The sequence below is a fragment of the Oryx dammah genome, unplaced genomic scaffold (assembly GCF_014754425.2).
Source record: "Oryx dammah isolate SB20612 unplaced genomic scaffold, SCBI_Odam_1.1 HiC_scaffold_26, whole genome shotgun sequence".
In the NCBI taxonomy this organism is placed as follows: domain Eukaryota; kingdom Metazoa; phylum Chordata; class Mammalia; order Artiodactyla; family Bovidae; genus Oryx; species Oryx dammah.
The window spans coordinates 18,043,867-18,062,726 of NW_024070210.1; the positions used below are offsets into that span (position 1 = coordinate 18,043,867).

The 18,860-nt window shown below is 41.4% G+C and overlaps 1 protein-coding gene across 1 annotated transcript in view; it reads left to right on the forward strand.

Annotated features, from left to right (window-relative positions):
* HEATR4 (HEAT repeat containing 4) overlaps window positions 1-4,481 on the forward strand; it is a 42,515-nt gene extending 38,034 nt beyond the window's left edge. The window contains exon 16 of the mRNA XM_040227569.1: window positions 4,138-4,481. Within this exon, the coding sequence (XP_040083503.1) occupies window positions 4,138-4,296 (159 nt within the window). The 3' untranslated portion in view covers window positions 4,297-4,481. The remainder of the gene's footprint in view (window positions 1-4,137) is intronic.
* Window positions 4,482-18,860: the final 14,379 nt, after the last annotated feature.

The following is an 18,860-nucleotide window of genomic DNA, read 5'->3' on the forward strand; positions in this document are numbered from 1 at the left end:
CTGTGGTGGTTCAGTGGTAGAGAATCCATCTGACAACACGGGAGACACAGGCTCTGTCCCTGATCCAGAAAGACCCCACAAGCCACAGAGCTGCTCGGCCGCTGTGCCACAGCTATTGAGCTTGTGCTCTAGAGCCTGGAAGCTGCAACGTGAGAAGCCTGCACACTGCAACTAGAGAGTAGAGAAAGCCCACGCACAGCAACAGACCAGGACAGCCAAAAATAAATAATACATAAATAATTTTTTTTAATGTTTTTAAGTAGATACAAAGAGTCTAATTTCTAACATCTACGTATTCTGGCATTATATATTGATGTTTTAATTGTTATATCACTTCAAAAATGCATCCAACTAAATCTCTAACAGTTTGGTACCTACCATCCACCCCCTGGAGAAGGAAATGACAACCCATTCCAGTATTCTTTCATGGAGCATCCCATGGATGGCGAAGCCTGGTGGGCTACAGACTATGGAGTTGCAAAAGTCAGACATGACTTAAGCAACTTAGCACACGTATATCATCTATATTAAAAATTGTAAAATAAACAAGCTCTTCTTTGAAGTTGAAAATTTAATCCTTTTTTAAACTTACTTTCTATTTTTAAATGAGTTCCACACAGAATTTTATTCTAACATATTCTATATTTATGCTTGAAAATATTTTTTATCATCATCACACGATATCTGTAACAAAAATATGTATTTAAATTGAGGTTACAATTATAGTCTCTTACCATAGTCTGGGTTTCTTCCAGGGACTCTCTGACCTCCTAAATGATTTTTTTAAAAATTTGTATTCATTGAGACTTATTCTTTTGTTGTATAGTTCTATAGGTTTTAACAAATGCATAATGCCTTATATTCACCATTTTGGTGTCATAGAGACTAGTTTCTGTTCAGTTCAGTTCAGTCACTCAGTCGTGTCCGACTCTTTGCGACCCCATGAACCGCAGCATGCCAGGCCTCCCTGTCCCTCACCAACTCCCAGAATCTACCCAAACCCATGTCCATTGAGTTGGTGATGCCATCCAACCATCTTATCCTCTGTCGTCCCTTTCTCCTCCTGCCCTCAATCTTTCCCAGCATCAGGGTCTTTTCAAATGAGTCAGCTCTTCACATCAGGTGGCCAAAGTATTGGAGTTTCAGCTTCAACATCAGTCTTTCCAATGAACACCCAGGACTGATCTCCTTTAGGATGGACTGGTTGAATCTCCTTCCAGTCCAAGGGAACTCTCCAGAGTCTTCTCCAACACTATAGTTCAAAAGCATCAATTCTTCGGCACTCAGCTTTCTTTATGGTCCAACTCTCACATCCATACATGACTACTGGAAAAACCATAGCCTTGACTAGACAGACCTTTGTTGGCAAAATAATGTCTCTGCTTTTCAATATGCTATCTAGGTTGGTCATAACTTTCCTTCCAAGGAGTAAGCGTCTTTTAATTTCATGGCTGCAATCACCATCTGCATTGATTTTGGAGCCCAGAAAAATAAAGTCTGCCACTGTTTCCACTGTTTCCCCATCTATTTCCCATGAAGTGATGGGACCGTATACCATGATCTTCGTTTTCTGAATGTTGAGCTTTAAGCCAACTTTTTCACTCTCCTCTTTCACTTTCATCAAGAGGCTATTTAGTTCTTCACTTTCTGCCATAAGGGTGGTGTCATCTGCATATCTGAGGTTATTGATATTTCTCCTGGCAATCTTGATCCCAACCGAGATTGTGCTTCTTCCAGCCCAGCGTTTCTCATGATGTGCCCTGCATAGAAGTTAAATAAGCAGGGTGACAATATACAGCCTTGACGTACTCCTTTCCCTATTTGGAACCAGTCTGTTGTTCCATGTCCAGTTCTAACTGTTGCTTCCTGACCTGCATACAGGTTTCTCAAGAGGCTGGTCAGATGGTCTGGTATTCCCGTCTCTTTCAGAATTTTCCACAGTTTATTGTGATCCACACAGTCAAAGACTTTGGCATAGTCAATAAAGCAGAAATAGATGTTTTTCTGAAACTCTCTTGCTTTTTCCTGATCCAGCGGATGTTGGCAATTTGATGTCTGGTTCCTCTGCCTTTTCTGAAACCAGCTTGAACATCTGGAAGTTCACGGTTCACATATTGCTGAAGCCTGGCTTGGAGGATTTTAAGCATCACTCTGCTAGCGTGTGAGATGAGTGCAATTGTGCGGTAGTTTGAGCATTCTTTGGCATTGCCTTTCTTTGGGATTGGAATGAAAAGTGACCTTTTCCAGTCCTGTAGCCACTGCTGAGAATAGTTTAACCACCCTAAAAATCTTCTTTGCTTCCTCTTTTCCATCCTGTCTTCCTCCCCTCAAACACCCAACGATCAATGATCTTTTTATTATCTCTGTTGTTTTGCCTTTTCCAGAATGTCATATAATTAAAATCATACTTTAGTAGCCTTTTCAGGCTACCTTCTTTCACTTAGCAATATATATTCAAGATTACCCATACTTTTTTGTGGCTTGAGAGCTTCTTTATTGTCTGAGAATAATATTTCATCATATGGATGTACCACTGTTAGTTTTTTCATTCACCTGTTGAAGGTTGGTTCTAGTTTTTAGTGATTTATAGTGATTATGAATAAAGCTGCTACAAACATTCATGTGCAGGTAAGACTTACTTTTTATCATGATTTCAGTTTTATTTTTTGAAATATTTATTTGTCTGCTTCAAGTCTTAGTTGCAGCATGCAGTTTAATTTTTAGTTGCAACAATCAAACTTTTATTTGTGGCAGGTGTGATCTAGTCCCCTGACCAGGAATTAAACCCAGACCCCATCATTGGGAATGTAGAGTCTTAGCCTCTGGACCACCATGAAGTTCCCATCATTTTTCACTTCAAGCATAATATTCAAAGAATATAATAAAAATGATTGACAGAGAAATACATCTTGAAAGTCAAAATTAAAATGATATAGCCCATCATAATGTATTATTCAATTTTTTAAGTAATAAAAAACAAGATGATAAATAATTTGTTGGTTCTTACTACTTAAATAGCAAAAATACAAGATAATATGTAGCTGAAATTATAAGTTATTTGTGAAGTAAGAATTATTATACAAGGCCCAGTGTTCTTTCTGCAAATATGTAAATAGGCATGTATGAAACTCTGGAGTTAAACTTTTGAGATTAATTAGAAAATATTTAAGTATATAAAAACCAGAAACAATCTCATTAAATTCATCAGACATCATAACAAAATTGTTCCTATTTATTTAACGAAACAGGAAGATACATGCAAACACAAAGGCAAATTTACTGTTTGTAGTACCAGTATAGATTTGTTCCCTGCAAATACACAATTCTGATGTGTACTATTTTGCTTGATTCCTATTACAAAAGAAAAACATATGGTGCATTTATTGATAATGCAGTTTTCCTCCATCATCATATTCTGGTTAAAAAAAAAACAAAACAGGGAAACTTCAAAGAATGTAAAATTTTCAAATTCAAAACGGTCTTTTTGTCAAGGTAGGTGATAGAATATATTTTATTTAACAGTTTGTTAGCTCAATTGATAGCATGTATATATTTAGATATTTAGTAAATGGGATACCATTTATACTTTGACCCTAAGAATACATTTAGGAATGAGATAGATATCACTCTTTTTATTCCATAGAGTAATACAGAAACTTAGGTTGATATTAGAACAGCCTAGACTCCTGGGAATGCTTTAACCTAAGTACAAACTTAACCCTGACCATCACTACAATGGTTTATAAAATGAAAAGAGAGCAATGCTGTGTCCCCAGGGCCTGTTCACTCTGATTGAATCTATCTCAGCACATCTGAGGAATAAAGCTCTTTAATCGTTGCTACTATAGTTCCCAAAGCTGCTGCTACTTCTGTGTAACAGTAAAGATAAAGAAAACCCAGTTTCTCCCCAAAGGTCACCATGTGAAGGTCCAAGCCTTGGGTGGGCAATTCAGGCATATTCTCCCCATCAGGCTGCCAACTGGGATCAAGAGTCAGGTCTTGAACTCATAGATTCAATTCTCTTATTTATGATGGTGGTTCATAGAGCTATGGCTGAAGAGGCTTTGTCTTTGGATATACCTGTCACGTGAGGACCACATTTGGCATATGTGTTCACATGTTAATATTTCTCTGCAGCCTGTGAGGCCCTGCATACCAAATCCCTGGTCACAGAGTCCAGTCCTGGGCCTAAACACAAGAAGCAGAGGTCGCTCATCACTTGTCAAAGATCTACGCACTGCCCGGGAAAAAAGAATTGCGATGGGACCATTTGGATATGACAACCAAGATCTCTAGCTAAGTGAAAACTCAAGTTTTTCCCAGGGCTTTTTCCCCTTGAAAGAAAGGTAATTATTTCTAGGATGAGCCCTTCTCTTGCTCCAAGACACAGGCAGCAGTGGACTTAGTCACATTCTTCTCTTTACCTGATGTTGTATAATCTCTTTGCCATTATGTTTATAAAGAAATATCTATTTAATATTGACCTGGCTTTTTTTTACTTGGCTTTTTAATTTGCACCATATACACAGAAGGTTCAAGAAAATTGACATCACACTAGGTGATAGTGCATATTTTTCCATAACCTAGGAAAGTCATATACTAAATGTAGGTCAGAACTCCAAATTTTACTAGAACAGAAACATTCAAAGACCCAGAATCTTTTGCAAGGTATACAAAGAGCCCTTTGAAACACAAACTAGAATCCCATTAATCTGGGAAAGAAAGTCATAGGTGATGTTTGCTATCCACAAGTCTAGTCTTGTTCTAAAGCAAGGTCTTTAACTGCAGCCCACAAGGCAATGAGGAAACCATGTCACAGGACTTTCATAAGAAAACAGAGTCAGTACAATATTTCCCACCTTGTATTGTGTGCATGGGTGTGAACACTTTTAGATCCCTGTGAAGCATTGCTGCAGTTTCACAAGGCTGATCAGCAATTCTTACGAGCCTCAGTGTAGTTAATGCTTAAAAGATTTAGATATCATGGGAGAGTTACAAACTGTATCTGTATCCTAAGCTGGGATCCTCGAAGAGCACACAATACCCCTAAACTTGCCATGGAAGAGGAAAGATCCAGAATTCACAGTAGCGTGAGTCCAGCTTTCTTTCCAAAATATTGATTGCTATTTATACCCTAAATAGCTTTGGAACATTCAGCAATTATTGTAAAATAAAGGTAATATGAATCTCACTCTATTTTTCTTCTGATGACATCCTCTCTTCTGGTGCACTATTATGATCAGAAATATGAAAAGCAATAATTTCCACTATGAACTCTTGGCAGCTATGGAACATGGAGGGGAAAAAGAACTTTGGGGAATGTCAGTTAAGTATGAAAAAGAAAATCTTCCTTTTTCCTGTTTCATGTAACCCATGTTTTTATTTGTTAATTTACACACTTCATCCCAGTGAAACACTAATGCATTGAGCAGCACCACATATATCAAAATCATTTCCACATCTATCAGATCTGAAGATTTCAAGATCTGGCTGCCATGAGACATTTGAGACAATAAATAATTCTGTATGAGTACTTTTTCAGCCCCTGTATCTGACTTTCACTTCATAATGAAAGGACTTTATTGTGCTCTCTGGATCATTGGCAGGAACAAGAGGGCTGAACTGAACTCTTCAGTAGTCAGCAAGGCCAAATAGAGGGTCTGTTAGGCTATCTGTACTGTGGGAAGGGCAGAAACAGAAACCACCCTTGTCTTTGAGTGATTTTATAAGACACACATTTAAGAACCTTTCACAGACAATATGCTTAGTCTAGTAGGAATTGTGTGGTACACTGCAGACATGCTGTAAGAGGCCAGGGGAGGGGGCTGCTGCCATAGTCTTGGATCTCAGAGACAGCAAGAGCCTTAGAGAGGGGAGAAGACCCTCCAGCCTGGGGAAAGAACAGGAGAAAAGATGGAGGAAGGAACTTGGCAGGGGTCCTTGAAGGCTCCATTTTCAGCTCCTGTTTCCCAATCGATTCACTTGTTACTTCACAGTTAAGAAGCTGGACATCCGTCTCTTTACCCTTGTACTTTGTGTGTGTGTGTGTTAGTTGCTCAGTTGTATCTGATTCTTTGCGACCCCTTGAGGACTATAGCCCACCAGGCTCCTCTGTCCATAGAATTCTCCAGGAAAGAATACTGGAGTGGGTTGCCATGCCCTTCTCCAGAGGATCTTTCTGACCCAGGGATCAAACCTGGGTATCCTGTGTTGCAGGCAGATTCCTTAGTGTCTGAGCCACCAGGGAAACTGAGTCTATTCATATTAATAAAATGTTATAATGACAAAATAATCCAGAGGTCCCACAAATCCTTTCCTGTCCTTCCAGACTGAGGCTGTTGTAAGAGACTCTCTTCCCACCCAGAATGTCTTGGCTGCCTCCTTTACATTTCTCCTATTTTCATCTTTCCTCTCCTTTCATCTGCCACAGACATTCACTAACTCCACAGGTTGAATTAGACAAAGGACTGCTGCCAATCCTACTGTAAAAGGAAGCTTCTGCTTGGTCCAGCTTGTTCAAGAAACACCATGCTGACCTTCTCTTGGCCAAGATCTAGAGAAATTTTCCATTTTTCCATCAAAATTCATGTCTTTACTAGTTTACACATTCCATCTGTTAGCATTCCTAGAGAACTACACCAACAGAAATTTCCTGACCAGCGAAAAAGGGTTGGTGACTCAGAAAGAAAATACCTGTGTTATAATTTATTCTCTCCCCTCCCACAGCCTCCCACTGGTTATCACTTAATCCTCTCACTCCACCCCATCATTTCTAGAAGAACTATACTGTCAGCAAGTAGTTACCAAATGCATGTATTATTGAGGCATCATGGATAGTCCAGGAAGTACAAGACAGTTTTTCTGACTCTGAGAAATTTGTTGTCTTGGTTGATAAAATGGGCTCATTTGTTGCATCAGAGCTTCTCAAAAGTCAAGAGTAAGCTGGATACTCCCACTTTTTTGAGACTTCAGCTATATTTTTAAAAATTAAGTACCAGAATGATATTTTCAAAAATATGGTAGGTTTTTTAAATGTACACTTAAATTATTAATTGATGGTTTTGAACTGTGGTGTTGGAGAAGACTCTTGAGAGTCCCTTGGACTGCAAGGAGATCCAACCAGTCCATTCTGAAGGAGATCAGCCCTGGGATTTCTTTGGAGGGAATGATGCTGAAGCTGAAACTCCAGTACTTTGGCCACCTCATGCGAAGAGTTGACTCATTGGAAAAGACTCTGATGCTGGGAGGGATTGAGGGCAGGAGGAGAAGGGGACGACAGAGGATGAGATGGCTGGATGGCATCACTGACTCTATGGACGTGAGTCTGAGTGAACTCCGGGAGTTGGTGATGGACAGGGAGGTCTGGTGTGCTGTGATTCATGGGGTTGCAAAGAGTCGGACATGACTGAGCGACTGAACTGAACTGAACACAAAAATTTACAGTGACTACCTTTTGAAACAATGTCAAAAATCCAAATTGACATGAATGTTTTAGCAATACTATTCATAATAGCCAAGAAGTGGAAACAACCCAAATGTCCATCAACTGACAAATGGATAAATAAACTTTGATTTATCTATATAATAAAATGTTACTTGTCAATAAAATGTAATAAAGTACTAGTGCGATGACAGATGAATGGGTAAAGAAGACAGATATATATACGTATGCACATACGTATACATACAATGGAATATTACTCAGCCATAAAAAGAGTGAAATGGTCCATTTGCAGCAATATGGATGGACCTAGAGATTATCATACTAAATGAAGTTAGGAAGACAGAGAAAACAAATATCATGATGTCACTTAGATGTGGAACCTAAAAAAAGTTATACAAATGAACTCATTTATAAAACAGAAATGGACTCACCAGACATTGAAAACAAACTTATGGTAACCAAAGGGGAAAGGATGTGGAGAGGAATTAGTTAGGAATCTGGCATTAGCAGATACGTACTACTATATATGAAATGATTTCCTGATAACTCAGTTGGTAAAGAATCCGCCTGCAATGCAGGAGACCCTGGTTCAATTCCTGGGTCAGGAAGATCCTCTGGAGAAGGGATAGGCTACCCACTCCAGTATTCTGGCCTAGACTATTCATGGACTATACAGTCCAAGGGGTCGCAGAGAGTCGGACACATCTGAGCAACTTTCACTCACGCACTCACATATATAAAATAGATAAACAATAAAAACTTATATAGCAGAGGGAACTATATTCAATATCATTAATAACCTATAGTGAAAAAGAATCTGAAAAAGAATATATATATATATAATTGATTCACTTAGCTGTACACTTGAAACAAACACAATATTATAAATCAATATACTTCAATTTTTAAAAAATGACAAAGCACTGATAAATAATATAACCTGGCTGAACCTTATGCTAAGTGAAAGAAGCCAGTTACAAAAGACCATATGTTGTACGATTTCATTTATATGATATTTTCAAAACAGACAAATTTTTTGTGTGTGTATTCCTTCTTAAACCAGTTATCTGCTGAAGGGCACTTGGGTTACTTCCAAGTCCTGGCTATTGTAAATTGTGTTGCTATGAACATTGGGGTGCATGTATTTTTTTGAATCAGAGTTTTCAACTTTTCAGTTGCATGCCCAGAAGTGGAATTGCCAGATCATGTGGCTGCTTTATTTTGATCTTTTTGAGGAAACTCCATACTGTTTTCTCTTGCAGCTACACCAATTTACATTCCCACCAGTAGTGCAGGGGGGCTTCCCAGGTGGCGCTAGTGGCACTAATGATAAAGAACCTGCCTGCCAATGCTGGACGCCTAAGAGACAAGGTTCTTAAGCCATAGGTTGGGAAGTCCCTGGGTCGGGAAGATCCCCTGGAGGAGGGCATGGCAACCCACTCCAGTATTCTTGCCTGGAGAATCCCACGGACAGAGGAGCCTGGTGAGTTACAGTCCGCAGGTTCACACAGAGTCGGACATGACTGAAGTGACTTAGCACGCATGCATGTACAGTAGTGTAGGGAGAGATCCCCTTTCTCCAACTCTCTCCAGAATTTGTTTTTTTACAGACTTTTTGATGATAGCCATGCTGGCATATGCGGTTTTGATTTGTATTTCTCTCCATGGGGTAGCAAAGAGTTGGACACGACTGAGAGACTTTCAATAATTATCAGCGTTGAGCATCTTTTCATGTGCCTGTTGGCTATCTGTATTTCTTCTTTGGAGTAGTGTTTCTTTAGGTCTTCTGCCCATTTTTTGATTGGGTTGTGTGTTTTTTTTTTTAATGCGTTATATAAGCTGTTTGTACATTTTGGATGTTAACCTCTTGTCAATTGCATCATTTGCAAATATTTTTTCCCAGTCCATAGGTTGCTTTGTCATTTCGTTGATGGTTTCCTTTGCTATGCAAAAGCTTATAAGTTTGATTAGGAACCATTTGTTTATTTTTGCTTTTGTTTCCTTTGTCTTAGGAGACAGGTCCAAAAAATATTGCTATGATTTAAGTCAGAGAATGTTTTGCCTATGTTCTCTTCTGGAAGTTTTATGGTATCATGTCTTATATTTAGGTATTTTAACCATTTGAGTTTATTTTTGTGTATGGTGAGGGAGTGTTCTAATTTCATTCTTTTACATGTAGCTGTCCAGCTTTCCTAGGACCACTTGCTAAAGAAACTATCTTTTCTCCATTGTATATTCTCCTCTCCTTTGTGGTAGATTACAGAATAAGCAGTTTATAGAATCAGAAAGTAGATTACAGATTATTTAGGGCTGAGAATGGTGGGAATTAGGGAGGGAAAGTTGGAGAGGGGAACAGGAATTGAATGTTAATGGGTGTTTTTTAAGGGGAACAAATACATTCTAAAAATACATTGGGGTGATGATTGTGCAACCTGCTGAATATATCAAAAAACATTGCATCATACTTTTTTTTTTTGACCACACCTCAAGGTCTGTGGGATCTTAGTTCCCTGACCATGGATCAAATCTGTGCCTCCTGCTGGGGAATCGCATAGAGCCTTACCCACTGGACCACATCATACACTTACGGATCAAATCTGTGCCCCTTGCAGGCGAATCGCATAGAGCCTTACCCACTGGACCACATCATACACTTTAAATGGGTAAATTGTAGTGTGTTAATCGTATCTTAATTAAGCTGTTTTTAAAAGCTTAAACCGAAATGGCCCCATGTGAAAGGCCCACCAATGTAGGACGCTGGGCAGTGTGGAGCAGTGACCAGAACATTGGTTTGAAAGTCGACATGCTTGAGTCCAAATATTTTGCTGCTTATCAATTATGTGACCTTAGGTGAATTACTTAATTCTCTGAGGTTTATTTTATTTATTGTAAAATGGTTGACAATAAAATTTTTAAAAATACTAAAAAGAGTCATTCTGTTCCAGGCACTGTTCTAGATTCTGGGATAACAGTTGTGACCAGGACAGTCAAGGCATGAAACTTCTCCAGCGTAAAATATTGGCCATTAACTTAAAAATATTAGAAACCCTGAAAGCTAACACTGTGCCAAACACATTTATGAGCTAAATTTTGCCCTTGAGCTGACAGTTTGTGATCCCTGGTATAGGCTTTTCAGATGGTGAGTTTCTAGACTATTGCCCACTTGGCTGAACCTCAGCATCCTCAGCCTGCTCCCATATGCTTCCAATACCAACCTTAGAAAATAATCCTCATAAAGTCCAGGGAAATCATCCTAGCAAGTCATTGAGCCAGCTCTATAAGATGCTGCAGGCTTCCTCAATGAGCCCATTCATTTTCCAGGCTTGGACTGAGCTGGCACTTTCTACAGGGTAGGTTTGGGAGGGACGTGTCCTTCCCATGCCTTTCAAAACTATCTGTCCTCTGTGAACCTCTTTGGGAGGCTAGTTCAGGACACTGTCTCAGATGTTTGGATTTAACCCTTTCATTCTTCTTTACCTGCTGATGCCTAACACCTTGGCTGTTTTTGGCCAGACATGCTAAGTGTGCGGTAGCTGCATAGGAGGCTGTTTCCTGGAACTAAATAACAGATGATTAAACTGTTTCAGTTCTCTAACATATCCCAGACCTCAGAAAAGAAAGAAAGCATTAAATGTATCTTGTAGTTTTTCAATTAAGAATCAAGCAACCTCACATTGTTCATTTATCCATCAACAGAGAAGTAGAGTTAAAAGCTCTTGAGAAGAGGAATTCTATAGAGAGTATTTGGGAAGTCAGGGGCTTCACTGGGGTCATATTACCCCTTTAACACCAAATTGCTTTTTGGAGTGCTTCACCCCCATAGGGTCATGGAATTCCACAGGACCTCTGTGTTTGAGTCTTTCATGGGCGGAAGCTAAGTGGAGCACACCAGACTTCCAGAAGCCTCTGCCAAGTTAATGCGGTGTAGAGAAAAATGGTAGACTCGTGTTCAAATTCCCTTCTGCTACACTAGTAACTATGTGACTCTGTGAAAATTACTTTATCATTTTGAATTTTACTTTCACATTTGTAAAATGCGAAGAATAATACGATCTCATGGGTCTTTTGCAGTGGTTCTCAACCCAGTTACATATTAACATTGCTTTTTAAAAACGTGACAGCCTGTCCTACAAATCAAGTCAGAATCTCTGACGGTGAAATCAATAGCAATATATTATAAAAGGTCCACGGATTATTCTAGCATACAGTCAGGATTGAAAAATCACTGGCAAGGATTAAATGTTACTTGTGTGTTAAAAAAAAAAAGCTACTTGTAAAGCAGTTCTTATTCGTTCCTGCTGCTGCTGCTGCTGCTGCGTCACTTCAGTTGTGTCCGGCTCTGTGTGACCCCACAGACAGCAGCCCACCAGGTTCCCCTGTCCCTGGGATTCTCCAGGCAAGAACACTGGAGTGGGTTGCCATTGCCTTCTCCAATGCATGAAAGTGAAAAGTGAAAGTGAAGTTGCTCAGTCGTGTCCGACTCTTAGCGACCTCATAGACTGCAGCCTACCAGGCTCCTCCGTCCATGGGATTTTCCAGGCAAGAGTACTGGAGTGGGGTGCCATTGCCTTCTCCATATGCATTCCTAGTTACTCCTTAATTTAAGTGTCAAACAAGCAATTGACTATACTTTCGGTATAGGTTCTAAAACTGTACCACCAGGTGTCAGTCTGACCATACAAGTTGGTCCCTAGAAATTTTTGTTTCCCTGTTTTCTCAGTACCGTCCCCATGAGCATTTGCCGAGTACCTGCCTGTCTTCCGCCAGCTACAGTGACAGTGACCATGCGATTTCGAATCATCTGACAAGTAGTCAGGGTAGTAATTGCCTCAATTATGAGGACTCAGAGAGTCAGAAAGATTCCTTGTACAGGATGTACAATAAGCAGAACTGAGATTCAAGCTTCGTTCATTTATTCACTCCTTCAAAAACACTGAGCCTTACTAGGCACAAGGTACTGTACGTAGTAATTCAGATCCAAAGGTGAACAAAACATAATTGTTATCTTCTGGAGGTTCATTTTATCCTTTACTTGTAAGTACATTTGGAAAAAAAGGGGGGCATTTTATTTTATAGTTGTTTTTAACCTCAGGTGAGCTATATCTAGAACTGAAATTCTCTATTCCTAACAGGGTAAAATTGCCCTCATAGAATTTCCTGGGATGGCTGTTTCACTGTGCTGCTGCTGCTAAGTCGCTTCAGTCGTATCCAACTCTGTGTGACCCCATAGACGGCCTCCTACCAGGCTCCTCTGTCCCTGGGATTCTCCAGGCAAGAACAATGGAGTGGGTTGCCATTTCCTTCTCCAATGCATGAAAGTGAAAAGTGAAAGTGAAGTTGCTCAGTCGTGTCTGACTCTTAGCGACCTCATAGACTGCAGCCTACCAGGCTCCTCTGTCCATGGGATTTTCCAGGCAGGAGTCCTGGAGTGGGGTGCCATTGCCTTCTCCGTGTTCCGCTGTACCCAGCCATTACAATAAAATTTAAAAAGTTGAGAGCTTCTTAGTTACTAATGAAGCTAGAGACCACATTTGTTTTACTACTGTCTTGTTAGTTTATTTATATCCTCAGCTTCCCTTGTGGCTCAGATGGTAAAGAATCTGCCTGCAATGTGAGAGACCTGGGTTCTATCCCTGGGTTGGAAAGATCCCCTGGAAGAGGGTATGGCAACCCACTCCGGTATTCATGCCTGGAGAATCCCTACAGATAGAGGAGACTGGCTGGCTACAGTCCATGGGGTCGCAAAGAGTCAGACACAACTGAGCTACTAAACACACATTAGCTTACTTATACCCTCAGCAGCAAACTATTGGCATAGATTATTTGTCTTAAGTTTTAGTAAATGGATATTTACTGAATGAATGAATGCCTAGTATTCTAAGCACTGTGCATAAAAAACCACAAGGGAAATGTTTAAAGAAGTCTGCACTGTATAGTGGTAAGCAGATTTGAATATTTCCTTCCAAAGTTTGTTCTAAAAGTCTCCAGTTAATTCATTCCTGAGGTGGGAAATTCTTGAAAATCTTGCAAAAGGTTCTAAATGAGCCAGGGACTAGAGGACTATTATATTACTACATTTGATCTGTGGCTCGAGTCTAATGGCTACTCTGAAGCTTGCTCGTGTCACAAAGATACCAGCTGTTATCCGCCTCAGAGTTGTCATTCACTAACCAAGCAGTTTGACAATTAGGACCATAAGGATTACCAGGTTGGGTCAGACCTTTAGTCCATTTAATAGTCTCTAACCTTGGATGAAAGGTTTCAAGTAGTGGTTCTTAACCTGGTTAGGAATCAGAAGCACTTGGGGGAGCTTTGCAAAAATAAAGCACACCTACTCCAGTCCAATGAAGTAGAATCCCTGGCACTAGGAGGGGAACCTGGAGCATTGACACAGGACCCCCTGGTTCACTCAGGGATGCTTCTGCACTTCATCAGTTTGCTCTAGTTGTTTCTGCATTCTGACTATATTCCTTCCTTGGATATTGAGTTCTATGTGCTTATGTCCTACACCTTGAAATATTCTTCTTCTTATTATCAGTCCTCATCTTAACAGTACTGAAAGTTTGTCAGTTACATTGTAATCCTAGGATTTGGGGATTTGAGAGCAGAGTTCCTGTTGGTCTTACCCATGCTTCTTGTGATACTATAGACTTAGCTTACCCCCTAAAGCATGCCTAGCAGTCACATGCCCATTCTTGAGATTTTTTTGGTTTACAAGCAGCTCTAGCTTTATTAAGTAATCTTTCTGCATGAGTAAGACAACCTTTGTCCACTTAGTGCAATAGCAGAAAAATAATATCTGTTTCTGTGATGATTGTGACATGGGATTGTTGCTGCTTAGGTCATTCAGGGCAAGGAAAGCACTTGTTGAAGGTTTTGGGTTAAAGTCCTGTTATGAGTCTAGTCAGCCTGTTAGCGTTGGAGATGCCAGGAAGGAGAATATGCTTTCATTTAAGAACTCAATGACTAACATAACCCTTTGGAATGGAGGTAGGGGGGCAGGAGTATTTACAGTAAAGTATACAAGGGAATGAATAGAGAAGTAGAATACCAGGGTCACAGACCAGCCAAATAGAATGAAAAAGGGTCTGGTTTGACCACTTCCTTTAAAAAGTATGTGTGGGGGTGCTAAATGGTAGGTGGAGAACCACAGTTGGTGTGTTCATTTTGGAATCTCTATAAATATTCTTTGATAAGTCAAAGTTTCCAAGTAGCCTTATGCACATGTAAAAAAGAACAGGAGGAGAAAGAAACTTAGGAGAGTGACAGGGAGGGTGAAGAGTTACCACGTCATAGCCTATGCATGTCTCCAGGCAAGTTAGGTCTGGCCAGGATCTGTTTGCCCAAAAAACTTACTGGGGCTTGGTTGGAAATTTGTAACACTTCAATGATGAGATTTTTGGTTGGATTCCTTGTGGACCTCAACAATGAACTTGCTCTCAATTGAAGTTCTTAGAAAACAGATCTCCAGGGACTGCTCTATCCAAGATGAAAATACTGTGGCCTCTGAGTCCAACACAGGAGCTCAAAGATGAGCTGGCTCCTCTATGAATCGACACTCAAAATAATAATAGTTTTCCTGCCATTTCTTTTCATCTAGAGATTTCAAAGCATGTCATAAATAAGTGCCCCTTCCACGGTTAACTGATTAAGCCACATCTCTGACACTCATCTTTCACGTGGGCTCCTTCCATCAGCTGATGTAGTGTGGGCCTCCTGATTCAAGGTCTCACGCTCAGCACTCACTCCCTGTCTTCACTACCCAGCCTGCAGCTGTCTGTGGTGCTCCCTTGGGGCACAGCTCTTCGAAGGGGTTGGGGTGTCGGATCTGCTCGCTTCTTTGCTGTCATCACCACCCGCTGACTGCATTTCTGCTTCCCTGTGTCCGGGCAACTGGGCTGTGCCTCGGTTATTTGGAATGTGAGAATTGTTGAAGAATCTCTAGGGATTCTTCATGTCTTATAATCCTTCATCCCAATTCACAGCTCCCTGACAGTCTCAGGCCCATCAGAGTGCTATGTCCTGTGGTATTCTTCCCTCTCTGTCTTCATCCTCACTTCCCCTCTGCAGAACAAGAGGAAGCCACAGACCAAGAGCTTTTGAGGTAGGAAGGAGTGAGAAGGAAAAGTCTTGTCTTTCCTTTCAGCTTGTCCTCTTTGCTCCCAAGGAGGGGGCCAAGGCCATGCACCTTGACCCACAATGGGAAGATTAGCAGGATGTGTCCGTGTTCCCATCACTCACCCTGAGGGAGCTGACTTTTTAATTTTTTTTTTTTTTTTTAAATCTGGAGCAGGGATGACTCAGTGCAGACCTTTGGTGGGGAAATCCATCTCAGAACCTGAGAGGGAAGTAGCAGAAGGCTACTACTGGCCCAGCATTTTCATTTAATTTTCATATCAGAATGGTTTCGCTCAATCAGAGGAAACTGAGTTCTCCCTCTCCCCACTGTTGGCAACTGAAGGAATGACCCTGTCTCTCTGTGGGGTCCAACGGAGACAGGAAATGAGATTTCAGATTCATAATGCAGGGAAGGCCCTGTACACACTGGTGGAATGTTTTATTTAGTCATATACCACCACTGTGCTTTTACCTACGAATTACTACTAATGACTAGTGATCATTACATGATAATTAGCACATGCTTTTTCTTTTTTACAACTCCCATAGCACCACCCCAAAATAAATGATGGTGTAGGGAAGGAAGGCAGCTCCTAGAGACAACTCCTGACTCATTCATTCACTGAACATTTAGTGAACTACTTTGGCCCCATACTAGGAACTGTGAGCAGGATGGATGGGTTCCTGATATCACAGTGCTATAGGAGGATGTGCTCCATGCAAATTTACTCATGGGATGTGTGTATCCAAAACGGAAGTGCAATATATATAAGAGCCCAACCCAGTGGTGCCTGGGAGAGGAGAGGTCGGCAGGCCCCGCTGTAGAAATCACTTTGAAAGTGAGATCTGTAGAATGAGTAGGAGCCAGTAAAGGGACCCTAACTCAGGGTGCATGTACACCCGACTCTTCAGGACCCCATGGACTGCAGCACGCCAGGCTTCCCTGTACATCACCATCTCCCGGAGCTTGCTCAAACTGATGTCCGTCAAGCTGGTGATGCCATCCAGCCATCTCATCCTACTTAGAGTAAACCTATACGATTGGTATAATTTCCCCTGTACATAATATTAACCCTCCAAAGTAAATCCCAGTTTCCCTCAAATACAGTGCCTCCAATTCTGCTTCTGTGATGCTTACCTTGGGAAAGTGTGAAATTCTACACAAGTGGAAGTTGTAATTATTGTTACACTAGAGAGTATTTCAGGGAGGAGGATGGCATGAAGGAAACGGGTGTGAAAATCAGGTTCTTCTATTTCCACAGCCCAGGCTGCACTCTCTGGGCCCTGGGGATGATCTGGGTCTGACTCGGGAAATAGGCTTGTCTGCCTTCCCTTGAGCAATAACATCCTTTCCTATCAGCTGCTGCTCTAAGAAGACACTGATGTCCTTTTGCAGGAAACTAACAGGAAAAGAAAGAAAGCCTACTACTAAATACACTTCCTGAGGGCAAAATTAAATGGCTGCAGCTCTGGCTGCCTGAAGGAAAAGGCTGAACAAATAAACACACCATCCCTATTGTGTAGGCAGGTTTCCTGGGGGCAAGTCTTCATCTTCTCAGCCCTTCTTTCCCTTCTAAAATTGGCCATCCTGCAAAACAGCAGACAGAGATCTTCTCTGGCTACTGAGAAGTGTTGAAACTTACAATTCTCTTTCTCAAACCCAGAGGAAACACAGAGTTAGAAGAAGAGACAAGTGACAGGAAGAGGAACTTGATGTTGCTACATACCTCTCCTTTAACCTCACAGATCTTTCCCCACAACTTCTGCTTTGAGCTCTTCTGTGCACAAATCTGGAAACACCTAGGAACATGCCCAGAGAAGCAGAGGCCAGGGTTGTGGCATCTCAGAAAATCAAGGGGCCTGTTTAAATCCCAGCTGCACAGGTGTCTTGATTTGGAGGCAGAAGTGTAACTGTTATTATTTGTGAGTATTTATTGAGCGCTAAGAGACATTACTTTCCTGACTAAGGTCCGTCTAGTCAAGGCTATAGTTTCTCCAGTAGTCATGTATGGATGTGAGAGTTGGACTGTGAAGAAGGCTGAGCGCCGAAGAATTGATGCTTTTGAACTGTGGTGTTGGAGAAGACTCTTGAGAGTCCCTTGGACTGCAAGGAGATCCAACCAGTCCATTCTGAAGGAGATCAGCCCTGGGATTTCTTTGGAAGGAATGATGCTAAAGCTGAAGCTCCAGTACTTTGGCCACCTCATGCGAAGGGTTGACTCATTGGAAAAGACTTTGATGCTGGGGGGGATTGGGGGCAGGAGAAGAAGGGGACGACTGAGGATGAGATGGCTGGATGGCATCACGGACTCGATGTATGTGAGTCTGAGTGAACTCCGGGAGTTGGTGATGGACAGGGAGGCCTAGCGTGCTGCGATTCATGGGGTTGTAAAGAGTCAGACACGACTGAGCGACTGAATCTAACCGAATGGTCTAGCACCACAGAAGAAACTGCTTAAGATGGTGACTTTGGATCAGAAAACAGCTCCAGCTGAAAAGATCCTAAGGCATTTCCTTGTGAGGATAGTTTTTTCTTCTGCCTGGTACACTGACAAAAGGAAAGAACCTGTACAAATGTAAAGAGAGTGGAGGGAGGCAGGGGGAGAGAATATTTGAGTAGATACTCCTGGCCTGAAAAGATGAGATGAGGTGAGCTATGCATTTGGACCTTTATGTTTCTACAATGTTTTTGGTTTAAAGATCATTTATACTTTAGGAGTTCTTACCCCGCCCCCACCCCCACCCCCTCTGCCACCACCACATTTTTCTTATAATATAATCATGTGTGAGCCCTGAGGAATGACTCAAAGCCAAAATAATGGGGTTTCCTTGATAATAGTTCCTCATTTTCTCTGGCTACAGGCCAGTCCTCAATATCCTCCTTCTTTATAAGGAAACCACTCAACCCAGCCCTGCTGGTCACTCTAACCTCATAGTGATCATTCGTTCACGTTGTAAACTGGGCTTTCTACTTCCAGCTTTCTAATTGCAAAATTGCTCTCTCTTCAGCCTCTTGCTTCTGACTGCTCCCAGTCCAGGGATGCAGTCTGCCCCTTGGGTGCCCTCATGCCATCCACAGAGCCTGGTAGGATCCCTCTTTCTCTCATCCTGTTAAGGATTGACAGCAGACTGTAAAGTGACCAGTGAAAGGGGCAAAGGTCACACAGCCACGTCCTTGCTCATCCTGGGTACACTCCCCTTCTCTGGAACTTTAATGGAGCCAGGTTCAGACTTCTGAAAATTGGAGGTGCTGCCATAATTACCCGATCTTGCTGGTTTTGAGCATGCCTTGCTTAAT